This window comes from Panicum hallii, chromosome 4 (assembly GCF_002211085.1).
Source record: "Panicum hallii strain FIL2 chromosome 4, PHallii_v3.1, whole genome shotgun sequence".
NCBI classification, from domain to species: Eukaryota; Viridiplantae; Streptophyta; class Magnoliopsida; order Poales; family Poaceae; genus Panicum; species Panicum hallii.
In genome coordinates this window covers 52,286,578-52,312,769 of record NC_038045.1, presented here as the reverse complement: position 1 = coordinate 52,312,769, position 26,192 = coordinate 52,286,578, and the positions used below count along the sequence as shown (strand labels likewise).

Genomic DNA, 26,192 nt, shown 5'->3' with positions numbered 1-26,192 from the left:
TCGGTCGGTCAAAAGCACCAAATTAAAACTACTTGCGCGTTGCAAGCGAATTGATCGACCCCAGCGCAGCTGCTATATATCTGATGGTGATGGGGCCCAGTGGCGGAGCCAGGATTTTTGTATAGGGTATGCCGGAACAAAATTTTCATATGCAGTTCAGTAAAATATATATATAGTTTTGTAAACAATTCGGTAAAAATTCGGTAAATAGCATATATTCCACACCTGTTATGTAAAGATAGTGCTAAAATCCACAACCAAAAAAGAAGCTCAGGTTAACAAACAAACTTGGAAGCGCAAGTAGTGCACATATAACAACATAGTAAGTTAGTAACCCAAAGTCATCATCACACATTGCCTAACAATTCAAGAAGTGCAGAGCAAGCAACTACTATTACTAGAAATCTAGAGTGCTTGGTAATACAAGCCAGGAAGACCCCCCAAAGGACTACTTGGGCACCTAAGTACACAATAACTGGACTTCTCAGTTCTCACTGTACTGACTAGGAGTAACATAATAAGAAAATCTACGCATCGAGGATTCGAGGTGCAATACTGCAATAGATCACCAAGAAAAGAGAGACTACGATTATTTCCAATATTTATAAGCTGAATGGACACCCCTGACTCTACATATCGTGATCTGAAATTAAAATGAAGTGGGGGACGAGGGACGCACTTCGGCACTTGGCGGAGCGTCCGCCGAGGCGGCGACCAGGATGTCGCAGGCGAGGCGGTGATGGCGATTGGCGAACCGGGCGTCGGCGGTGCCCCGCAGGCCGCAGCACGGCGCCGCGCCGCCGCGGGACGCGGGGTCGACGACGACGGAGAAGTTCCGCGCTAGGAGCGCGAAATCGGGCGGGCCTCAGGCGATCCCTCCTCCCCCGGCGGCGTGGCTTACGTGGAGGCGGAGGCGCGGAGCTTGGCGAGCAGGCGAGGCCGTCCGCCGACCGCCGTCGAGACTCGAGGACGCGGCAGGAGAAAGAGAAACGGACGGGGCGGACTGTGGACGGCGCTGCAGGAGTGGAGCTGTGGAGGCTCCGGTTCCTGTGGGGGGAGGTGCCATACTGCCAGGTCCTTGGTGGGCTGGCCGGCTGGGCCGCTGGGGTGGTCCTTGGTGGGCTGAGCCTTAGGGTATGCCGCGGCCCATCTGGACCACCCTGCAGCTCCGCCACTGATGGGGCCAGTACAAAAAATCAATCCATCACCTACAAACAATGAAAACCGCCGCGTTATTCTGGTTTCTTTTTTTTAAAAAAAATGTTATTCGGGTTTCTTGATGATTCAGTATGAAATGATAGGGGGTGTTTGGAAGAGCTCTACTTCATCTTTTCTAGCTCCACTCCACGAACTGCCTGCCAAACACGTCTCCGCTCCACGAACTGCCTGCCAAACACGTCCAGATCCGGAAACTCCATGAAAAAAATCTGGAATTGGGGTCAACTCCATGTTTTTCAAGGAGTGCTCCAAAAACACTTGTTATAGAACCTGTTATGAAGTTTGGGTAAAATTACCCACCACTGCTACTCATTGCACAACTTACCGCTTCATGAAAAAAAAGAACGTGCCCTTCTTCTCTGGCAGCAGCGGCCTCTTCTCTCATGCGGAATGGATCCCCAAGAAGATGTTCTCTCTTCCGATATAGGTATTGTGGTCTAACTCCTTATAAATCCCCTTCAATTTTTCTTCTTTTCTATCACAATTTCTTCAAATCCATGGCAGGAACAGCCTCCGCTCCTTCCTCACGGGGCCGGACCCCCTTCATCCCGCTGGTGCCGGCCGACCCTAGCGCCCTTGAGGGCAGCCAGGTGGCTAGACGCGTCTGTGGCCAGCCAGGAGGCCGTGGCCCTGGCGCGGGCAGTGGCCGTGGCGGCTAGGGGCCTAGCTAGGGCAGTGGCGCGGCTGGCGGGGGGGTTGGCCAGGCCGGCCATGGAGGCGATGTTTGAGGTGATGGTCATGCAGTGGTGTCGGTTACAGAAATGGACAGCAGCTAAATCTATTCGAAGTGCATGTCGAGCGTTGTGATCGGAGGTGGCCTAGCACACAATGACTCAAGATTTATACTGGTTCAGGAAATCTTGTCGTACGTCCAGTCGGGGGTCGGTCGGATATATTACTTGAGCCCGGGTGCTCGTGAGAGTTTGGGTAGTTACGAGCTTTCGAGTGAGAATGAATCATTTGGATTTCGGTCTGGTCCCCTTTCCTAGGCGGCTGACCCTCCCTTTTATAGTCCAGGGGTCCTCCTTATAGGGGAATGGTATATAGAGAGGGGAGGGGGGGAGGGCTTCCTTGCCCCGCAACTCGGTTGGGGTCGTCAGCTCTGTCAGTCGGGACCGTCAACTCCGTCAGTCGGGGTCCTCGGGCAGCCACCGCCTAAGTCCTACGTCATGGAGTGGCCGTCTTGTTCTATCCCTATGCGTCGTGCTTTGCTAGTCGGAGAGGTTTGCGTGCGCTGGTAGGTACGGTACGGTAGTCACACTTCATCCTCAGCGTTATGCCCTGTCATTTCATCATGATGGGAGCGTGCCCTCCGCGTTGTGATGACGTTGCATCCTGTCTCTTTGCGAGGACGGACAGGTGAATAGTGTCCCCTTGTAGTGGCAGTAAGGGGGACTGTAATCCTGTGGAAGGAGTGGTTGGTCCCGTGCGGCAAGTTGATTTCGGCATGCATCCTTATTCGCCGCACCTGCTCCCGGAGCCTGCCAGTACGCAAGGTCTGGCTGGCCTTGGCCTCGCCAGTCAGGGATAGAGCCGCGTGTATGGCAGAGCTTGGTCTGGGACGTGAGTCGGAGCCATGGTACGGACCCAGTCCCCGAGCATCCCCTCGATCGGGGACGTAAGCCAGGTTCTCTCCGACCGGACGGCCGGTCAGGGTCACATGCCTAGGCGGTCTGGACGAAGTCACAGCCCACGAGGACGATCGTCCGTTCTAGGTACGGTCTTGGGCATAGCCAGAATACCAGCAGGAAGTGGACCCGTTGAGGACCCTCGGGTGCCTAGACCCGTTAAGTGGCCTCTGCTGGTGAAGGTTCCGCCGAACCCAACAAACATACTGCAGGAAAAAAGAAAGCAAGAGATGTTGGTATGTACAAAATGTTCTTTACCAAATTTTCAATATCTTGCAATTTGAGAATGGTTGTTAATGCTACTAGTAGATAAGCACTAGGAAGAAACCATTAGTAGAAAATTTGATGAGGTTCTTAATGCTACGATGGCTATGGCGAGTGATTTCATTAGGACAAAAAATCTGAACTTTCCCACTACCCACAAGAGGATAACAGATGATGTGCTTATCCACACTTCAAAAATTGCATTGGTGCACTTGATGGCACTCATATTCGAGTCTCTCTCTCACCTGAGGATCAAGTAAGATATATTGGCAAAACCGATGTACCTACTCAAAATATTCTAACAATACATGACTTTGATATGCGCTTCACGTATGTTTCCACGGGACAGCCGCAGCTATGCATGACATAAGTGTTCTATACAATGCAATCGAAGTGGACGAAATATTTTTCCCACATCCTCCACAAGGTACCATATGTTAATCATGATTACAACCATATTTGTTTACAATAATAGCGAGTACTAACTTGTTTTTTTTATCTATGTATAGGTAAATACTATGTTGTGGACGCAGGATATCCCAATCGTCCTGGGTATCAAGTGTTCTATACAATGCAATCAAAGTGGACGAAACATTCTACCCACATTCTCCACAAGGTACCATATGTTAATCATGATTACAACCATATTTATTTACAATAATAGTGATTACTAATTTATTTTTTTTATCTATGTATAGGTAAATACTATGTTGTGGACGCAGGATATCCTAATCGTCCTAGATACCTTGCTCCATACAAGGGTGAAAGGTACCATATGTCAGGAATGACATAGATGTACAGAACCTAAAACTCCAATGGAAACATTCAATCGCGTGCACTCATCCATCCGGAATGTCATTGAACCATCATTTGGATTATTAAAAATAAAATGGCAAATTCTCTACAATATGCCATCCTATCCTATGTACAAGCAAAAGATGATTGTTGTGGCAACCATGGTCCTTCATAATTTTATTCGGGAGCATGGAGGTGAGGATGAAGATTTCGTTGGTTTTGATCGTGATCCTATTTTCACACCAACAATACCGGAAAGATATAACAAATATATCGTTTCATCATTGGCGTCCGATCGGTCAACATCCGCAATCTACGCGCTCCGACTACAGATGTATTTCGTGATGAGCTGGCCACCGCACTTTCTCTTGCTTGGAACTAGTCAACAAAGTTTATTTTCTCATTTTGCATGTGAACTTGCAAATTATCTATGCAAACGAAATATTATTCTCGTTTTACAAAGTACTTTTGTATGTAGCGATCGTTGGTAGCTGGTCGGCACTGTAGCGCGAAAAACAAGAAAGGACAAGACAGACTATTCCTCGCAAAGTCTCTCTTTTCTGGTGCTGGAGTCATCTAATCAGCTAAATAGCCAGACCCACTCTTTATTTCTCCTTATTTTTCTAGAGTTCCTAGAGTGGAGCTGAAAAAAACTAAAGTCAGCGGAGTGAAGTTATTTTTCTAGAATTGGAGTGCTACTAGACAGACCAATACGGTTAAAAAGCTTGCGCGCTGCTAGAGTTATTTGTGAATTTCACATGGACCACCAGCAAATCCTTGCCATGCCAAGCCATGGATTTCAAGCAAATCCTTAGAGCATCTCCAAGAATTTCTAATATCTTTACTCCCAATACTCTATATATATTGGTACCTTGCCAAAACATTTTAGGTAAAAAAGCACCCATCAGTGATTCTACTTTTAGTTCCCAAAAATATTAAAATGTGCCACGTCATCACAAATGGACCTCTTTCTTTTCTATTGTCCAAGCTTTACGGGTACTCCCTCCATTTTTATTTATATATCGTATTAGATTTATTTTAGCTAATTTTGATCAAGTCTATAGAAAAATATAGCAACAATTATACTATCCAATATATGCACTATCATCATATATTTCATGGTGAATTCAATGAAACAAATTTAGTACTGTAAATGTTATTATTTTTTCTATAAATAAAAATAGAGGGGTACGATACGTACCGGTGTAGAGTTTCTAATTATACTAAAATTACTTGTTTGTCGTACAGCTAGCACTGAAACTGAATCTACCTACTGCGCTTCCGGTAAAAAAAGAAGCTAGGCCTTGTTTAGATCCCTTCCAACTTCCAACTTTTTACACTCTCTCTCCATCACATCAATTTTGGGACACATGAGTAAATGTATGTAAAAGAAATAACTAATTGCACAGTTTAATTGTACATCACGAGACGAATCTTTTAAGCCTAGTTAGTCCATAATTAAATAAAATTTGTCAAATACAAACGAAAACGCTACAGTAGCAAAAAGTTCCAAAAAATTATAAAGATTTGCGATCTAAAGGGGGCACTAGCTGCTAGCTGCATACTCTCGGGGAATCGTCTCTCTCATTCGCATCTCTGTCACCGCGAATGGGTCATTTATTTCTACGTCATCTCTTCTCTCTCGATAGTTGCCTCTACCGCGGTCCTGCCCAGCAGGGGCGGGCCCAGAATTTGGCACCGCCCCTGCTGCCCAGTGAAGCTGCTTGCGGTCCTCCTCCTCGGGCCAAACATTTTTTCCATGACGCCGCCACCCGGACGGAGGATCCCAGCGTGTGGCGGCCGCTTCTCACGATTTCGGAGCTAGTCTCGCAGGGAATCACCGATTGGGAGTTAAGTTTTAGAAACTGTTGGAGCCTGATTTTCCTAATAAATGTCTGTTTATTAGGAATGAGTTTTGGGCACTCTTACATAGGACTCAATAATAGACAGGGTGCCGTGGCCACGTCACCTGATGCCAATGTTTCCGGCAATCCTTTCTGCCCTCTCAGCACAACATATATCTATAGAAAAAAGGGGAAAAAGAAAAATCCTAAACAAAGAAGGCAGGCAGCAGAGAGCTGACCGCCGCCAGCTGGCTCTTGCACGGCATGGACGCGCTTCCACAGTTGCGTTGCGCGTTGCGTTGCTTGCACAGAGACAGCTTCTCTTTTCCCATGCATGAGCCAAGCCGAAAGAGGCTTTAACGGGAAGGAAGCGTTCAATAAATAAATAAACAAAGAACCATTCCTACCAAATAAAAAAAACAATCAGGCAGGCCGCTCCCTTTCGTTTGAATTTTTTTGGCACCGCCTCCTCGTCTCTCCAATCCCATGTGATGCAAGCGATTGGATGCGTGTTCCCCCCTCCCTTTCCTCCGCGTACTCGTTCTTCCTCCCTGCTGCTTCCTGCGGACTTCGTCTTCTCCTCCCCACTCGGTGCTCGGAGCTCACCAAATCCACTCCTTCCGATCCCCACTACTACTAGTACTCCACCCTTGCTCCGTGTCCCCAGAGCTCCCTCATTGCCACCGCCGGCCTGTCCCCTCCTCTCCCTTCAGTTCCTTCAGAGGCTAGTCCATTCAAGGAGGAGGAGGAGGAGGAGGAGCACCACACGCCGCCATTACTCTCTCCCTCCTGCTTGCGCCTTTGACCCGCCCTCGGTTCGGAGTCGAATGGTAAGAACCCGCTGGTACTACCTCTTCTGTTCTGGCATCTGAATTTGTGGCCTTGTGGGTGGCTGCTTCTCGATTTGTTCATCCGTCTGTGGGAGTGTTGCGTGGTTTCGGTAATCGCCGGGGATTTCTCATCAGTTGATAAAGTTGGGATTTTTATTTATTTTTGGGTGGGGTTTCTGCTCATGCTTCTTTCTTGCTTCGGACTGCGCCTTTTGTCGTCAGATTCGTGCGGCCCCGTCATTCCTGTGTGTCGTTTCGCTGCCCAAGTTTGAATCTTTACCCGGGATTCCGGCCGGATTTCTCGATCCCTGTCTGATTTGCTGCTTTTCCACGGGGGAAGTCGTGATCTTTAACCAAAATCTTCCATTTTTACCTCTCACATGCGTGTGAAAGGAAAAGGCCGCTCGATCTTCCCCAATTTCTGAAGCTTAATCTTATTTGTTACTGCTCGCGCAGATCAACCACTGACCGATCCGTAGCTCGGCTTCCCTGAAACGGACGCGATGGCCTCCAACGGCGGCGGCGGCGGCGGCGGCCTCCGCCACAGCAACAGCAGCCGCCTCTCGCGCATGTCCTACTCCGGCGAGGACGGCCGCGGCGCCCAGGCCCCCGGCGCCGACCGCCCCATGGTCACCTTCGCCCGCCGCACCCACTCCGGCCGCTACGTCAGCTACTCCCGCGAAGACCTCGACAGCGAGCTCGGCGGCGACTTCTCGCCCGACCACCAGGAGTTCCACAACTACCACGTCCACATCCCGGCCACCCCCGACAACCAGCCCATGGACCCGGCCATCTCCGCCCGCGTCGAGGAGCAGTACGTCTCCAACTCGCTCTTCACCGGCGGCTTCAACAGCGTCACGCGCGCCCACCTCATGGACAAGGTCATCGAGTCCGAGGCCAGCCACCCGCAGATGGCCGGCGCCAAGGGATCCTCTTGCGCCATCAACGGATGCGACGCCAAAGTCATGAGCGACGAGCGCGGCGAGGATATCCTCCCCTGCGAGTGCGACTTCAAGATCTGCGCCGAGTGCTTCGGCGACGCGGTCAAGAACGGCGGTGCCGTCTGCCCTGGTTGCAAGGAGCCGTACAAGAACACGGAGCTGGAGGATGTGGTCGGTGGCGCCGCTGGAGCGAGGGCCACCCTGTCGCTGCCGCCCCCGCCTGGTGCCGGTGGAGCTGCAGCCTCCAGGATGGAGAGGCGGCTGTCGATAATGCGGTCGCAGAAGGCAATGACCAGGAGCCAGACTGGGGACTGGGATCACAACCGGTGGCTCTTTGAGACGAAAGGGACATATGGGTATGGCAATGCCATATGGCCCAAGGAGAATGAGGTGGAGAGTGGTGGTGGTGGTGGAGGCGGGCTAGGTGGAGCTGACGGCCAGCCAGCTGAGTTCACCACCAAGCCATGGAGGCCGCTCACTCGGAAGCTTTCCATCCCTGCTGGCGTCCTTAGCCCATACAGGTATCAATCTTGATTGTGTTCATGTGCACATAGAAGACTACTTTGATCATCAGATTTGAAATTCATTGTTCTGTCTATGATCCATTTGATTTTATTTATGTTCAAAATATACTACTCTGATTGTTAGTCAAACTTTGGTTAGACCTGGATGTGTAGATTATTCCCAGTTGTTATGTTGTAGCATCTGTTGAATAAACTAGTGGGTTAGGTGGGCTGTTAGATACTTAGATCTGTGCTCCTCCTTCAGATCTCTTACTATCTTCCAAACCTATGAACTTAATGCTTAGTACTGTATTCAATTTTGTATGTTTTTGTTGTTGAAATTGCTGAAGGCTCCCCCAACTTGTGCCTTTTGATATCCTCAACAGCGCGGTAGATACTTGCATTGGCACACACGTTTCCATTGAGTCCTGCCCATGGATACACAATTGTTTCATAACATCGTTCTGTAGATTAACCTTGTTTTGTTGCTTCCCGCAGACTTCTGATTCTTATCCGTATGGCCGTCCTTGGTCTGTTCCTTGCATGGAGAATTAAGCACAAAAATGAGGACGCAATGTGGCTGTGGGGCATGTCTGTTGTTTGTGAACTCTGGTTTGGCTTTTCATGGCTACTCGATCAGTTGCCAAAGCTGTGCCCTGTGAACCGAGCAACCGACCTTGCTGTCCTGAAAGACAAGTTTGAGACTCCAACTCCGTCAAACCCTACTGGACGATCAGATCTACCAGGGCTTGATATATTTGTGTCCACTGCTGATCCAGAGAAAGAACCTCCACTGGTCACAGCAAACACTATCCTCTCCATCCTTGCTGCTGATTACCCTGTGGAGAAGCTTTCTTGCTATGTTTCTGATGATGGAGGAGCTCTCCTGACATTTGAAGCCATGGCTGAAGCTGCAAGCTTTGCCAACATGTGGGTTCCTTTCTGTCGCAAGCACAACATTGAGCCTCGCAATCCTGAGAGCTACTTCAACCTGAAGAAGGATCCATACAAGAACAAGGTGCGTCCGGATTTTGTCAAGGACAGAAGGAGGGTGAAGAGGGAGTATGATGAGTTCAAGGTCAGGATCAATGGGCTGCCTGACTCAATCCGCCGTCGCTCTGATGCATACCATGCCAGGGAGGAAATCAAGGCCATGAAAAGGCAGCGAGAAGCTGCTCTTGATGATGCAGTGGAGCCTGTTAAGATCCCTAAAGCCACCTGGATGGCTGATGGCACACATTGGCCTGGTACCTGGATTCAGCCTTCCGCTGAACATACCCGTGGTGACCATGCTGGAATAATTCAGGTATACATATTCCCTTCTCCTAATTCTGTTATTTATGTAGCTTCTATACATAAAAAGAATGTAGCATAACTTAAGAATTTAAGAATCTCTGGTACATATATTGGTCCCTTGGTATTGGTAAATTAGCAAATTAGGTACCAGCAAATTAGAAATATAATTGAATCTGCTACTATAGTAGTCTGCAAGGAAAAAAAGGCACCCAACTGACCTCTATTGCTCTGTGCTTCAGGTGATGTTGAAACCTCCTAGTGATGATCCCTTGTATGGCAGCCCTGGTGAAGAAGGCAGACCTCTTGATTTCACTGAGGTCGACATCCGTTTGCCAATGTTGGTCTACGTGTCCCGAGAGAAGCGCCCTGGTTATGACCACAACAAGAAGGCTGGTGCGATGAACGCCCTAGTCCGTTCATCCGCTGTGATGTCAAATGGCCCGTTCATCCTCAACCTTGACTGCGACCACTACGTTTACAACTCCCAAGCTTTCCGTGAAGGCATGTGCTTCATGATGGACCGTGGTGGTGACCGTATTGGCTATGTCCAGTTCCCGCAGCGGTTTGAGGGCATTGATCCATCCGATCGGTATGCGAACCACAACACTGTCTTCTTTGATGTCAACATGCGTGCACTGGATGGTCTCATGGGACCAGTCTATGTGGGCACTGGCTGTCTTTTCCGCCGTGTTGCACTATATGGATTTGACCCTCCCCGCACCAAGGAGCATGGTGGCTGCTGCAGCTGTTGCTTCCCTCAGAGACGCAAGGTCAAAACTTCAGCTGCCGCACCAGAAGAGACCCGTGCTCTGAGGATGGCAGACTTTGATGAGGATGAAATGAACATGTCATCATTCCCCAAGAAGTTTGGTAACTCGAACTTCCTCATCAACTCTATTCCAATTGCTGAATTCCAAGGGCGTCCGCTAGCTGATCACCCTGGTGTCAAGAATGGCCGCCCTCCGGGTGCTCTCACTGTGCCACGTGACCTTCTTGATGCCTCCACAGTTGCTGAGGCCATCAGTGTCATCTCATGCTGGTATGAAGACAAGACTGAGTGGGGCCACCGTGTTGGTTGGATTTATGGTTCAGTTACAGAGGATGTGGTCACTGGGTACCGGATGCACAACCGTGGATGGAAATCTGTGTACTGTGTCACCAAGCGTGATGCTTTCCGTGGCACTGCACCGATCAATCTCACTGACCGACTCCACCAGGTGCTCCGATGGGCTACTGGTTCAGTGGAAATCTTCTTCTCCCGCAACAATGCACTGCTCGCAAGCCGCAAGATGAAGTTTCTTCAGAGGATCGCGTACCTGAATGTCGGCATCTATCCATTCACATCAATCTTCCTCATTGTCTACTGCTTCCTGCCGGCGCTGTCCCTCTTCTCTGGGCAGTTCATCGTGAAGCAACTCAACGTGACCTTCTTGACATACCTGCTGGTTATCACCCTGACGCTGTGCATGCTGGCGGTGCTGGAGATCAAGTGGTCAGGGATCAGCCTGGAGGAATGGTGGCGGAACGAGCAGTTCTGGCTGATAGGAGGAACGAGTGCCCATCTCGCCGCTGTGCTGCAGGGCCTCCTGAAGGTGATTGCTGGCATCGAGATCTCCTTCACGCTGACGTCCAAGTCAGGTGGTGACGATGTGGACGACGAGTTCGCCGACCTGTATATTGTCAAGTGGACGTCACTGATGATCCCGCCGATCGTGATCATGATGGTGAACCTGATCGCCATCGCGGTGGGGTTCAGCCGGACCATCTACAGCGAGATCCCGCAGTGGAGCAAGCTCCTGGGCGGCGTGTTCTTCAGCTTCTGGGTGCTGGCCCACCTGTACCCATTCGCCAAGGGGCTGATGGGGCGGAGGGGCCGGACGCCGACCATCGTCTTCGTCTGGGCTGGCCTCCTGTCCATCACCATCTCGCTGCTGTGGGTGGCCATCAATCCGCCATCGCAGAACTCCCAGATCGGTGGATCGTTCACGTTCCCGTGAGCGGTCATCATTACATGAATTTCTTGCTTTGTGCCGGTTGCTCGCGCTGGCGGGAAGGGGAATTCTGACTGCTGAAAAGGCTAGGTGCTTATGTTAAAATCCATAGTGCTGTCATGGGTTACAATAGTTCTTTTGTTCTTTAATTTTTCCCTGTACTGTTCCGATATGAGAATTGGTTCTGCTGGACCATGAAACGAGTACAAATTTTCATGTTCTTTCACTGTGCCTGTGCTGGGTATTGGGATGCTTGTGCTGCATTGGCTCCTCTGAACTGTCATGTACCGTGTCAAGACATCAGCAAGGACAGCGAATGCTCCTCGGCAGCATGCTTGTGTGATACACCTGTGGCGTTGCTGGGTCTGCAAGACCGGGCACGCGGATTTGTCTGTAGGCGTGCCGTGCACCGGCATGGCGGAGAAGAGGTCAGAGGAGAGCGCGTGCTGTTTCTTTGTGACCCATTCAGGCTCGCTCGGAGCTTGGCAATTGTTTCTTGTGGTTTGGTACGAGCGAGAGAGATTGGTAGAGAGGTTTGGTGCAACTGTACATCTCTCTGGTTACTTCTTCTAATGCCTGTGTCTTGGCGTTTATAGTTTTTCTTTTCCACATTGGAAAAAGAGATCTGCTTTGCTAAAGTCCAGGTGATCTAATTATGCCTTGCTTCGTGTCCTCTCCACTTAGCTACAAGCGGAAGACGCCGCTTCTTCAAGATGCCGAGGGCCACGAGCGATGCAAAGCTTCTGATCTAGTCCCTGAACAAGGCGTATGCTGCCACACCAACAAATCTTAAGGTTGCCCCATTTGACCTCCACTGTCACCTGTGGTTTCAGTTATTATGAGCTTGTTCCTGACACTTTTAACTCCTTGTGCTGATTTATCTGCAGATTATCGACCTGTATGTGATTTGTGCTGTCGCTACTGCCGTGATTCAGGTAAGTTTTAACATTTCTGTCTTTGCTGTTAATACCTAGTTCAGACAGATCTGGAGCCACAAAATGGAGGCTCAAAAATTTACTCAACAATTACTAGTGCATACCCTAGTATCTGGAGATGTTTCCTGTTGCAGATTTTCACATCTAGATAGCACAATAATCTAGGTTCTGGTGATGTTTGAAAATTCTACCTGATCAGCGGCATGTTCTTCGCGAGGCCGAGGTGGCGGCTTCACCGTGCGCCGAGACACCACGCGCACCGCCGGCACCGGCATCGTCATCGCCGCGCAGGACAGGAGTGCTCCTACCACCTATGGTCCTTATCTCCTATTTCATCGACCCATTTACTAGGGAATGCGATCTTGGTAGGAGCGATCTTGACCATCAGATGACATTGAACGGACGGGATCGCTTGGCCACTTAGCTAGCACTGTGCCACTGTCTTGATCTTGGTAGGTGCTGAAGCTTCGGAACTTTTTTCCCCCTCGAATACACAAAAGAGTTACGCTCGGACGCGTAAGACACGCAGGCCGAAGTTGAAGATTCGGGCTCAGTAATTGTTCAGTGCATTGTCTTATGATCAGAAACTACTCCAAGTATATGCATTGTTCTAAAATGTTTCATAGTCCTAACAAAAATGCATTCCAGTCAAAAACCAAGTTAATTTCTCAAATTTAACTGGAGAATGTTTTTAAGCACTGCCCATTGGGAGGTTCTGATCTCTTGTAAACCACTTAACAAAGGTTTCGAATTTCATTAACAATGTTCTGCTTTATTATCCCTGACTTGACCAACAACAAAGAGCAACAATTGCTTCAACGACCTAATTTCTTGGCCACGTCCGGCGACACGGCGGCCCAGAACTCACCGTCTTGCTCCAGCGCCGCCATGCGCCACCTCCACGTCGACGCTGCCACCGCCCTCCCACCCTGGGAACAGCGACACCCTCCCGTCGTACTTGGCCGCCCTGCCGCTCCGCGCTGCCAGTGGCCTCCCCCACCCGAAGTCGCAGCCGTACACGTCGAACCGCGGCGAGCCCGCGATCACCACGCCGTTCCCGTGCACCCGTGCCGACACTAGTGCCGGCTTCGCCGTCCACGCTGCCACGCGCGATCGGATGGCCGCGTCCGTGTGCGCGGCCACCGCGCGCCCAACCGCCGCAGCCGCCCACCCATGCCAGCGCGCGAGCAGCTCCGACGCGACCACGGCCTCCGTCGAGATGGCGTACACGCTGTTGCCTAAGTACCCCTCCGGGAGGGGTGGCCGGAGCCGCTCACGGTTGTCGATGGCGAAGCGGCACAAGATCTCCTGGTCCGGGGCCAGCCGCCGGGCGCGGGAGACGCACCGCCACAGAAGCGAGCTCAAAGCCTGGAACTTGGTCACGGCCGCCGCGCCGGCCTTGTCCACGGCCGCCAGGAGTTCATGTCGCGCCCGCTCCTTGAGCGCCGTCAGGGACTCCGCCGAGAAGTGCAGCATCGTTTCGTGCAGCGGCGGTGGCGTCGCCGGCGACTGCGGCTTGGTCAGCAATGCCAGGTCAGCGCAGGGGAGAACGACGGCGGCGTTGCGACGCCGCCGTCGGGCGACCATCGCTCGAACATGGGCGCGCGCGACGTCACCGCGTCGGGGGCTTCCAGAGGCGCGAGCCTGACACGTACAATGTCAGCCCATGCGTTGAGGAAGTCCCAGAGGGCCGCACCGTCGGAGAGCGAGTGGTTGTACGCGAAGCCGACGAAGACGCCGTCGGCGAGCTCGGTGACCTGGACGACGAAGAGGGAAGCTCGTGGCCCTCGTGGTTGACAGCGCCGTCGAGCGGGAAGAAGGAGCGGACGACGGCCGGGACGTCGGCGTCGGGAGGGACGACGTTGGCGATGGCGACGCCGTCCGCGACGGCGTGGAGGATCTCGACGCCCTGGCCGGCGCAGTCAATGGAGACGGAGCAGCCTTCGACCAGCTGGCCCTTGTCATCGCGGTGCTGCTCGGTGGCGAGGCGGCCGGCGACGGGGTAGTAAACGGCCAGTGCGTCGGCGAGGGCGGCCTCGAGGTGGTCGATGAGGTGGGCGGTGGAGACGGGCAGCGGCGCGAAGAGGAGGCCGTACTGGAGGTAGTCGGCGGGGAGCAAGGCGAGGTCCCAGGCGGTGAGCGGGATGCGCTCGCTAGGCCGGGGCGGCGGCCTCACCGTGCGCCGAGACGCCACGCTCACCGGCGGCGACGGCATCGTCTGATAGTATCTGCCGCCTTTTGATTAGAGCAGTTATCGGTAAAATAGGCAGCTTTTCCGACCTGTTCGTTTCAAAGGAAAGAATGTGATTTGTCAGTTTGTGCAAAAGACAACATGCACTGTTCTCGAAATATTATCACATTGCTTGTTTGTATGTTTGCTTTATTACAAAATTTGTTTGTATGTATGTTTGTTTGTTGTGAAGCATGGATCAGGATGGCTATACAAACTAGCAATAAACTGAATTCTACAGCCTAGAATAAATGTACCTGAAAAGGAGAGGACTTGTAAATGAACAAGTAATGTTTATATATGTTTAAAGAAAAGTTCATAAATGTTGTTATTGCTTTCTGTCAAATTGAAAATGGTTTGTCTTTAGACAAACTAAACATACTTGCTTGTTTTTTAGGACGGAGAAAACACTTGCAAAAGAGAAGTCCTTGTCTAAAGTCAAGCCGTTTGGAAGAGAAACAGCAGAAAACTTGCCTTCAGTAAAGAAGAATTCTGAATGTAGTGATAAATGATAATCAAATCAAATCAATCGAACTGTTTTCCCATCTACTATCCGCTACAATTTAGTCAGCTCAGATCAGCCAGAGCTACTTCTTTTGAATCAAAATAACTCCAAATTCTCTTCATTTCGTTTGCAGGTTATCACTGAAAGCAATCTGAAACCAGTCGGGCTAAGTAAGCATTTCATGCAAGACCCTTGATGGACAAACATCAAAACTGGGAGCAGATGAAGGGATTTTAGTTGCCCGTGAGATCCAGTCCATCAACATTTGCACAATAGTATTTACTGCCCTACCATCAACAAATTTATCTTGCTGACTCCAGACCAACCTGACAGGAAAATTAGTAACCCCTGCTGCCCTGCTCAAACAGCTGAAGAGAATCTGGATACAAAATGTTAAAAAAAGCTTTCCTGGAAAAATAGAGGATTAGTACTAATATGGAGGAAATAGTTCGTAAGAATCATTCATATACCAGAGTAGTGTTTGGTCCACCATCGACACCAAAAGATCATTCATTTCAATGATTTCATACATAGTGGGTAGCAGAAGTGAACACTTAAAACACCTACAAGTATCATCATGCTATCTAAGCACCTACCTGAAGAAGGATCATAAACATGGAGCAAATGCCCAGCTAGAGTTGGCAAAGCAGATGCATCCTCACACCATTTGGCATGGCAGACCAAAGCAACAGCCTTTCTCCGCGATTTGTATGCTATGCACAGTCAATCCTACACAACACTTCCAACCTTTGCCATCAGCATTGGGTCATTTCCGTGGTGGTTCAAGACGCAGCAACTCAGGAGGCAAGGATGCAGGATCAAGCTCCCAGCAGTCCCCAGGAGGCAGTGCTGATCCCTCACCCTTGGACACCTTCTTCGCTGGTATCTGATGCGAAAGCGCCCCAATATCACCTTTCTGAAGGGATTGCACAGCATGAGCACCAACATCCCGGCGTTTGAAGATGCTCCTGAAACCTTCCACCTTCTCCAGATAGCCGAAGCTAGCACCATACTGCTCACTGTAACCGCTGAGGAACACCACAATTTCATACTTTCCCCTCCCTGCGATGCTCGCCTGGTCACCATGGAATGCCCAAACCGAGGCCTTCCTGGGGTAAACCCGGTACACCTCCCTCGCCACCCTCTCACAGGCGAGAAGATGTGAGAAGACATTGACTGAATGCAGAGTCTCTGCTCTCCCAACCTTGAACTGCCCACATGGTTTCCCCTCCTCACCATCCAACCACCGTATCTGGATGCGGAACCGGCTGCCTCGCAGCACCCCCTCCACCGATGCGTAGTGGCGCGGCATGCCATCATCATCGCCGTACAAAGCCCAGAGCTGGCCTCTCTTGAAGCACCTCTCTCCACGGTCGGCGTCGAAGTTGTAGAAGTCAGAGTCCACCACAGCCATGAGGTCGGAATGATTGTTCTCCGCCTCAGCCTCCTCGCCGTCCTCTTCCTCCGCCTGGCCTCTGGATGAGCTCTTGGGAGCCTTCGCCCCTCTCTTCTTGGCGAGTTGGAGCTGCATCTCGGCGAGCGTCATCTCCGGTTTCTCGGTCTTGGGCTTCTTGGCCGGCGGCGGCGGCAGCGCAGGTGTAGGGGGTCCCGCCTCCGGCGGAGGCGGCACCTCAGCGGCGAGGAAGGTCCGGTGGCAGGAGGGGCACATGAGGCGGTACCCCACATACTTGCGCTCGAACTCGTGGAGGAGGCGGCAGCCGGCGCAGGCCGTCCAGAAGGTGGCCAGGGCGGGGGCTGGGGCGGTGAGCGCCTCGTAGGCCTCGGCGGCGCGGCCGAGCGCTTCCTCGACGGCCGCCGCAACGGCAGGGGAAGCGGCGGCGGCGTCGGGGTGGACGCGGAGGGATTTGACGAGGGACTTGAAGTGGCGGCGGAGGGCGGAGGGCGAGGCGGAGTCGTCGTCCGGGAGCAGGAGGACGGCGTAGTGGGAGGAGGCATCGGCGACGAGGACGTTGGCGGCGGTGGCGAGGAGGGCGGCGCGCGGGGAGGCCGGGTCGAGGAGGGCGGCGCGGCGAGCGTGCTTGCGGGCCGCGCGGAGGCGCCCCGCGGAGAGCTCGGACTCAGCCAGCGCAAGGAGGCGCTCGGCCTCGGCCTCGGCTTCGGGCTCCGCTGCCGCACCGGCGGGCGTGGGGGCAGGCTCGCCGGCCATCGGTGGGTGGGGATCGCCGGCGGGGGTTTGGGGTTGTGGTTTTGGGGATGGTTGGGTGTTCGAGTGAGAGAGGAGCAGCCTGGTGAACAAGAGGAAATGGGCTTTTCGGTGTCTGGGTGTTGGGCCTGATGAACACGAGTTTGGTTGGGCCTTGAGGAGCCTTTATAAAGCCTCAAGAAATCACTTGGTTAACCAACGAGGAAAAAGGCGGTTTTCTTCTCACAAAATAAAACCATATTGTTATTCCTCCAATGTTGAGTGCACCTAACGTTTTCTAATCCACCCAAGAAATAATAAAATCTTAGCTCCATTCCAAGGTAGTAAATGGCAGAAGACAGATTTGTACGCCTGTGAATTAGCATTACCGAAAAAGAAATCTCAAGTCTTGTTTCCATTTGATTGCAATTTGCCAACTTTCGAGGGGAAAATATATAGAATTTTCCAATCTAAACTAGTACAGATTATATTTGGTGTGTGATTTGACTCATACATTTGCTTGAGGGGCACTGTACTACAAAGAAAAAACATATTCTACAAATGTAGCAGGTAGAACACTGCTTGCGTTGGTCATCTGCAGAAATTTTAACGGCCCTCTGCGGCTCTGCCCATCACCGGACATGGTCGTCTGAGCAATTGTACAGCCTCTGCCTATTGCTGCGGGCAACAGACTCACCACTGATAAAGTGGAACAACACAGGGAAACAAAAGCATGACTCAACAGCCCTGCAGGACCCCAGCAACGGTTACACATGGGGTGGATGCAAGCAAGACCCGTGATGACAATTTGAGGTTGGAAGACAAGCAAGCACTCGCTTCATCCATCAATCCAGGACCTTTCAACGCGAGCAGGCTGCGGTCACATGTGCTGACATGCAAAGCAACCATTGGAGATCCAACCACCAGGAGGCAGGGGCTTCCCCTCACCCCTAGTTGATTGTCGAATGATCAGGCCACTGAGAATATTTTCGTTGGGGCATATCATGTCCTGCACCGTGCTGCGCCCTGTGCCTTATCAGTGAGAAAAGGCTCGTCGCAGAAGACATGATGTCGGGCAGACAGGCAGGCAAATTATATCACCTCGGACCACCAACAAAATCCACTTGAAGAGCTACATGCTGACCGTGAGACAATGCAACCGATCATCTCTGCATCCAGCAAAGATGCGTCCACCAACCATCAAGGGTGATGAAAATATGTCGCCTGGAAGATCAATGGACGCCAATCCTTGGACCAACTCCTCATATTTAACACCTTCGCCAGCTTGCTCCTGCTTAGCATCAGCTCTAATCCTGATGACATGGACCTTCCCAGAACTCGTGCAGACACAAGCAAATCTGAAAAGAAAAGGCAGACATGTCATTTTATTTGCATTGTATAGCTAAGCTAATGACTAAGCGACCAGTAAGTTCAGTACCTCTCAGATGGCCCAAATGACTCTGATGTTAACATCTCATCAACAAAGGCGGATGCAGTAATTGGATCCCCAACATTGTATACCCAAAGAAGGGCACCGGAAGTCTGCAACAAGTTTTAAATGAAAAAACACTTCACATAATGGATCTTTTTAACAGGAAAAAGGTAGGGGAAACCCCCTACCGCTGTATTGACTAATACTAAACGAAACGAACCAGAGGACCCAAAGAACTTATACCAAAATGCAAGAAAAGGTCACCATTTTTTGCATAGTTTCATCAACTACTTGAATATGCATGTGAAAAACTGCATCATTTCATTAACTACTTGAATATCCATGTAAGAAACTGTCATTCTTATCGATACCAAAACAAAATTATTTTAAATTGCTAGGTAACACTTACTGTGAAGATAACCTTTACTCTACCTATTATTCAAAAAACACCATAAGCACCACTTCATTGGTTCAGACAAGTGTTTTTAAAAACTACCACAAATGGCCAAATTAGAATCTAAAAACATATACGTATCTTTAAAGAAAGGTAGCAGTGCAACAATTTCAATTGTCACAAATTACAATTTGGAAGCACCATGTTAAAAATTATAGATTGACAACATGAAGCAAAGTTTTTAACATGCATGATTCATTAGTTACCAAATTAAAAGGTACAAGGAAATCAAAACTTACAATATCAAAAGAGTATAAACTGCCATCACGGGAAGGTATGAGCACCTATCAGTGACATAATGCAAAAGATTTGCTTAGTTTCATTCAATCTGGGAACACATAACATCATCAATGTAGTAACCTCAATTCAGTAGTGCCAAAACAGATGCCTTAAACCGTGAATACACACTCAAGAATGAAAGAATTATATGAACACAGGATAAAAGATCCATACTATACATGAAGTGATTGTTGAAAGTGCATATAAACAGAGACATTACCTGATAGGGGAGGGTGGACGACAAACATGCACCAGCAAAAGTAGGACCACCAACAGTTGCCTGGATTTTTAACAGCTAGTTATGACTTTGGAAACAAATAAATATGTTGAGACTGCACAACACACAAGAATCGGATGAAGTGTGGCAATATCAGAGTGAATGAAAATCAAATGAAATGTGGCAATATCAGAGTGAATAATTTTTTTCCTCTTTCTCATCGAAGCCATGTGATATAGGGCCAAATTAGTTCAATGTGATATAGTTGATATATGTGGCTTCAATAGCTCGTTTTTTCTCAGTCAACTATACATATGTATTTACTCTGGCTACAAAAACAACAGCAAGGAACGGGGAAAAAAGTTACCTTCCAAATAACAGTGCCTTGTGAGTTCAATGCGATAACTACGCCATTCACCAAGCAACAAATAACTGCATGTTGCAAGTGCAGTAATCAGCAAAAAAACTGGCATGTCTGCACATAGAAGAAAAAAAAATATAACACACCCCTATGTTGCCTCGGATTGGCATGAGGTATGAAAAAGATGGCATCCATATTCAAATCTTGATATAATACTAGAAAGGATGCAACACATTTACATAGATTGATTTAATACAATGCAATTGAATGCACCCCCACAAGCATTGAACATGCCACCTTATATATGATGGCATATAACCAATAAATGATGCTTGATCAGCGCATAGTTGCCCTACAACATCTGATGCAATATAGTTCTTATTGATGCTAAGGTACTGCATACAAATGACCTTTTTTTGTGATAAAAATAGAGGTTGATTTAATATGGTGCAATTGGAGGAAACAGCATCCTACAAGCATTGACCTTGCCACCCTTAAATATGATGGCATATAACCAGTACAGAGATGCCCTACAGCATTCAATGCAATATAGTTCTTATTGACGCTAAGATATTAAATACTAATGACTTGTTTATTGTGAAATAGAGTATAATAGCATGCTTGCATATATTACATGATATGAATGCCATATATTTGTTGAAATACCTTTTCCACTTTGATAATCTAAGGCGAGAGAACCAAAGATTGGTACACCAGCTTCATATTGCCAAACCATCTTGAATGATGGTTCCTGCTCCACCAAAAGAAATCAGTCAAGATTCCAAACATTCAATGTTGAAATGTTATTAATGTACTCATTGGTATTATCAAGTTTTGCTCAATCTTGAAGACATCCCATGAACCAACAACATACAAGTGAGAAGAAGGGTAAAACCAAGTGTCCTTTTGCCATATGAAGTTACAAGAGTATATCTTAAATCACCTCAAACGATACTGCAGTCACAAGGCCACTCGTAGATGCGACATAGATTATGTTTTGTGCCTGCAAGGAGGCAATAGATGACACAAGATTAATAGAGCCCATCGGCATGTATTCAATAAATATTATTACTGTAAACCAGTACCATGTCTATAGCAGGCGAACCATAAATGCTTCCACCACAAGAAATTTTGTAAGTGCAGCAATGGTCTTTGTAATTTAATGCATACAAGTAATGGTCATACGAGCCACACCTGCGAAATATTCACACCACTGTTACTCAATTAAAAAGGTTTCAGCTGAGGAGAGATATCTTCTGTACACATTTTATGCCACGTGCCTGATAGAAGATGTAAACTGGATAGACCATTGATATCCACAGAAAACTAGACTTTTACATTTAGCAGATAAATATGTTTTCACCAAAAAGGATTCATATAGTGGGGAAAACACAATGAATACTCATACATAATGGATGAAAGTGAAAAGGAAAAGGTTATAGAAGTACCATATTAAGTGCCTCATACTGTCCACTACTGGTTGCATTTTTACCTGAAAAAAGATTCCCAAATTTGAAACATAAGATGATAACAATATCGTTCATTGTAGAAATGTGCTTTGTCATTAAGGCATCATTACATATCTTATGATATAACAAAATGGCCATTACATAACTTCCATAGCATGTCAACTGTGTTATCATCACACAGAAACTAAACATTTTACAGCAACTGGAGAACTGTAACCTTTTCAACATTCCAGTACAAATATAAAGGAATGAAGTTCAATGAAAAAGAGAAGTTTCACAGGTCAAAGTACCTCCCCATCAGTTTGATAGGTCCAGGATAGTTGTCCAGTAGACATATCAATGAAGTAAATTTTCCCTTTGTAACATCCAACAACAACCTGTACAAAATACATGCATGAACCAACTGTCACAATGCTTGATAAATTGGACTTCTTTTTTGTTTGGGGGTGTTTTGGGGGGGGGGGGGGGGGGGGGAGTTCAAGAGTTACTGTTACCTCTGAGAAATCACCAGTTACGGTGGCAGAACACTCAATACGACCTTCCAATTTGACACTCCACCTCACTGAACCGCTGTAAAAAAATTGAAAGTTCTAACAAAAGTCAAGTGTTCACACACCAGATGGATAATTTTCCAATCTAATCAAATTTAAATGAAACAAATGACGAGTAGCATAAGCTAAAAGAAAGAAACGCTTAACAGCAGATGAGGTACATTAGATCCTAATTAAAAGAAACATAAATTTCATGTAATAAACAATTCTCACCTACAACCATCAATGCAGAGAAACAAGTGTGAATGAGAACCAATAAAAATGTTCATCATCCCATTGTTTACGACAAGCAAAGGTGATGCATCAACACATGAGTCCAGAGGAACGTCCCAAAGTTTCATGAGGTAACCTCTGTTGTTGTATGACACAGATGTGCAAATATCTTCAACGTGTAGGGCCCCTTCAGAACCATGCATAAACCTATTGCAACGACCAAAAGACCACTTCTTTTGTAAATAAAAGTTTAGGATCCATGGTGATGATGGAGTGCTCCTGAAAATTCCATCATTCGAGCATGTATCTGAGCAGGGGTATTTGTCTTTCGCCTGGTATCTATCATAAGTCATATTTTTATTAAGCTGGCCAACTGTTTCATTTACATGATTCCTCCCAAACTGATCGTGTGTGCCCTCTTCATTTATATTCCCTTTGCCATGAAATTTATTATCCAAAGTTGCAGAAACTGGATCAAAGGAGCCTGATATGCTTGCAGATACTTTCAACCTCTTCCTGCTGTGAAAGTCATGAGTAGGAGAAACTGCATGACTGCTCTTCACAAATAAAGCATGCAAAAGCTTAGAAGGGGTGGTATAAATATAAAGCAGTCTCATGTCGATCCCCAGCTTGTGAGCCACATGTGCAGCAGAGATTGAGTTACCGCCCAAGGCAAAGAAGTCATCATAATCAGAAACTTCATCAACGAGAAGGGCATCAGAAAAGGCCTATTTCAGATTATAACTGATATCAATAACCCATGGATAAATAATATACACAAAAATAAACACTGAAATTAAACGGCAGAATTAACAGTTTGTTTCTTAGGAGGAAGGGCAAGAATTAAATCTAGCAACAGTAGTTGAGGATAAGGACAGACCTTTTTGATAACTTGTATATGAGCATCTACTGGACTGCTTTCTGACTCAATTTCACAAGGTTCTGAGGCACACTCCAAGCTAGATAACTTTGCATAGTCAATCTTTCCTGACAAAGTCAAAGGTAATGATTCCACAGGGATAAAAAGCCTTGGAACCATAGCAAGCGGAAGCTTCCTTATGAGCCAACTTCGAAGTGGTGCCATCATATCTTGAGAAGAATTTAATCGACTATAACGCTGAGTATATTTCGAAAATTCGCCATTACTCTTCAGCACCAGGTATGCCTTAAAATCCAGAGATCCATTACCTTCAAAAGTAACAGCAGCGTCATTGACATCAGGATGTTCCCTTAAGGTGGATTCCACCTCCTCCAGTGAGAAACGCTGCCCATAGGTCTTAACAGTACGGTCCTTCCTCCCAAGGAAAATAAGTTGACCGGTGTTTAGGCGTCGAGCAAAATCACCTGTTTTGTAGTGTGCTAAACTTTCATTGTTGTCAGGGCAGTTACTTGTCATGCGATCAGCTAAATGTCCAGAAAACAAGCATGCTCCACTGACGGAGATTTCACCTTCATCTGCTAGTCCATCTTCGGTGACAAGAGAAACCTCACAATTTGAAATAGGAAATCCAATCGGTACACTGCTTAATTCTTCTCGCTCCAAAATTGTAGGCAAATCTTTGCAATCAAAGAATGTACAGTCACCAGAAACCTGAAACATAAGTGCATCTGCAAAGTCTTAAGATTGAGCTTGTAATATGATGGTATAATACTGTGTATGTAGCCAAATGGAACTATGAAAATACATTTAACGGAAACTAAACACTAGTGTTTTTAATGGAAATATTTATAATGGACTTCACTTGGTCAATCCAGACATGTTCTCATATTAGAATATTAGTGGAAAATAGCAGTATAGAACAAAAATTATGGCTAATAAATGCAGTAAAACCAAAGAAGTAACCAAAGCACTCCTGGTCATAAGCCTAACATTACAAGAAGATACTGCAAAAAACTTTTTCATTAATAGTGATGTTAAGAAAATCTAGACACACCCACATGCTAGCCAAAAGAAAAAAAACCTCAAACTCATCTGAAACAATAGAAATATCATCACCTCCGTTGTTCCATACAGATTTATGATAGTAGTCTCTGGCAGAACTTCATAGACCCTCTTCCACAACAAGACGGGCAGAAGTTCCCCACTAAATATTAGGATCTTAAGTGGGTTACAGCCACCAGAAAGTATTTTCACCAGGTTAGGTAGTACTATCTCCATAAGTGATGGAACCAAAGTCATCCTTGATATCCGGTAAACCTACAATGCAAGTAAGATGGAGTAAAATACCAATGCGATGCCAAAACGAATAAAGGGACCAGTAAGCATTGCACTCCCTCCAGTCTCAAATAAGTGACATTCCAGACATCTATACGGTCTACAAGACACAACTTTGACTACTACTTTTTTCTAATATATGCATAATAATATAAAAAAGGTACACTTTTATGAAACTATTTTTCGAGACAATTCTAGCCGTATCATTTCCAAACATCCAAACTCAATACACGAAAACTAACTTGTAGTCAAAATTTAGAATAGCTATATTAGCATTGTTCCTGTGAAAGACTATCCCTCTGTACGTGACAAAGACGAGCAGGTATGCTAAACACTGGGTGAAAAATTTGCAATAAACATAATTGGCACGCAAAGCAGTACATGTTTTTGTATTCCCTACTATTTCCACAAAAATAAGCGTATCGGTGTTTCATTAGGGCAAAGATCCATGCAACCTTAATCAAGTTGGCCAAGGATGCTGGATTAGCTCTCCACTCACTGGGAGGAGGAATGACAAGTGTTGTGCAAGTCAACACCGCAGAAAGGAACTCCTGTAGATGGTCAACAAAGCTGATAGATGTCTTAAACAACAACACATCATCTGAACACAAAGGATTCCTTCTTTGCATCCACAAAAAGCGATTGAGAAGACCTATGACATGGTAGCAAAAGAAACAAGTGTCCATAAGGTGGCTGCTCAAGGTGAACCTACAAGTACAATCTGAAACGGCAAAAGATCATGCCATGACAAACAAATAAACCCTATATTATGAGACATATTGCTTCACCACGGATCACAAATAATCTAAATTTCTGGTACTAATAAAATTTCAGGTGTGCATTTGTGTAACTGGTCCAACTAGACAATAGGGCAACTAGAATTGACTGAACAAGACATCACATTACCATACGACAATCATAACTGCGAACAAATAGTAGACTAATTTTTCCAAGGGTTAACATTTAACGATTAGAAACAAGGCTGGGACCTATTCATTCGAAATGTCAAAGCCAGAATAACGAGAAAGAAAAGGGTATAAGGTTTATCAACTTCTGCACATGATTATGCACTCAACAGAGCTGAAGCAACCAAGGTCCAACAAGGGCACATCGTACCTTTCTCGGTGCCACAAACGCCCTTGGGTTTCCCAGTGGAACCAGAGGTGAACATCACGTAGCAGAACTTCCGGGCCCTGTCGAGCTCGCACGGCCAGGCAAGGTCCTCTCCACCATTTTCGTCCCGAGACCCTTGCCAGACGTCAGTGCACAAGTGCAGGACAGGGCAAGGGCTGCTCTCAAACACAGGAGGGGCTCCTTGCGACCCAACCGACGACACGACGAGCGCCGCGTTGGACTCGGAGACGGCCGACAAGACCCTCTCCTCCGGCCACGCCGTGTCCAGCGGCAGGAACGCCTCGCCGCACCTAAGCACGGCGAGGACGGCGACAACGTACTCCACCGACGGCGAGGCGTACACCCCGACAACCCTCGGCACCGCGGCGCCGCCCCGAGATCCTAGGGTTCGTTGCGGATTCGTCGGCATCAGACACGAATTTACCGCAGGGGGGAACGAACAAGCAGCACAAACAACCGAGCGCGCAACGCACCTGGGCTCTCGCGGGGGTCGGTGGGAAGGCCGGAGAGCGCGGTGGCGATGCGGCGGGACAGCGAGGCGACGGCGGCGAGGAGGTCCCCGCAGGTGAAGCGGAGCTCCTCGCCGTCGCCACCGGAGGCCGGAGCGTGGATGACGGCGAGGCGGCCGGGGTCCCGGCGAGCGGCGCCGTCGAACGCGTGCGAGATGCAGCACAGCTTCGCTGCCTCCACCTCCGCCGCCGCCATTCCACGGCCGCAACTGCCTGAAACGAAGTGAAGCGATTA

General features: G+C 48.0%; 3 protein-coding genes and 1 pseudogene across 8 annotated transcripts; 1 reads left to right on the top strand and 3 right to left on the bottom strand.

Moving 5' to 3' along the window:
- Positions 1-6,212: 6,212 nt before the first annotated feature.
- LOC112890263 (cellulose synthase-like protein D2) lies at positions 6,213-11,536 on the top strand. The gene is made up of 4 exons (XM_025957169.1): positions 6,213-6,579; positions 7,036-8,041; positions 8,522-9,329; positions 9,559-11,536. The coding sequence occupies exons 2-4, from the start codon at positions 7,083-7,085 to the stop codon at positions 11,314-11,316; spliced, it is 3,525 nt and encodes a 1,174-aa protein (XP_025812954.1). The 5' UTR covers positions 6,213-6,579; positions 7,036-7,082; the 3' UTR covers positions 11,317-11,536.
- A 1,460-nt stretch (positions 11,537-12,996) lies between these two features.
- On the bottom strand, positions 12,997-15,271 carry LOC112890264 (annotated as a pseudogene).
- A 145-nt stretch (positions 15,272-15,416) lies between these two features.
- On the bottom strand, positions 15,417-17,264 carry LOC112890265. The gene is made up of 2 exons (XM_025957170.1): positions 17,140-17,264; positions 15,417-17,100 (listed from the first exon to the last, which is right to left on the bottom strand). Exons 1-2 carry the CDS (start codon positions 17,145-17,147, stop codon positions 15,747-15,749), a joined length of 1,362 nt encoding a protein of 453 aa, XP_025812955.1. The 5' UTR covers positions 17,148-17,264; the 3' UTR covers positions 15,417-15,746.
- Positions 17,265-17,514: 250 nt separating this feature from the next.
- LOC112889203 (putative acyl-activating enzyme 19) lies at positions 17,515-26,190 on the bottom strand. Of its 6 annotated transcripts, XM_025955714.1 has the most exons (18): positions 25,922-26,188; positions 25,431-25,829; positions 24,770-24,966; positions 24,096-24,296; positions 23,444-23,690; positions 22,980-23,287; positions 22,100-22,827; positions 21,830-21,905; positions 21,626-21,712; positions 21,315-21,358; positions 20,952-21,060; positions 20,810-20,869; positions 20,533-20,617; positions 19,873-19,937; positions 19,509-19,568; positions 19,249-19,293; positions 18,562-18,665; positions 17,515-18,481 (listed from the first exon to the last, which is right to left on the bottom strand). In XM_025955714.1, exons 1-18 carry the CDS (start codon positions 26,151-26,153, stop codon positions 18,256-18,258), a joined length of 3,273 nt encoding a protein of 1,090 aa, XP_025811499.1. In that variant the 5' UTR covers positions 26,154-26,188; the 3' UTR covers positions 17,515-18,255. The 6 variants fall into 6 exon arrangements, 4 of the variants coding, with proteins under 4 accessions (XP_025811499.1, XP_025811497.1, XP_025811500.1 ...); XR_003228042.1 differs by having other exon boundaries at positions 19,873-19,980; positions 22,980-23,690; positions 25,922-26,190; XM_025955712.1 differs by having other exon boundaries at positions 22,980-23,690.
- Between the last annotated feature and the right edge of the window lie 2 nt (positions 26,191-26,192).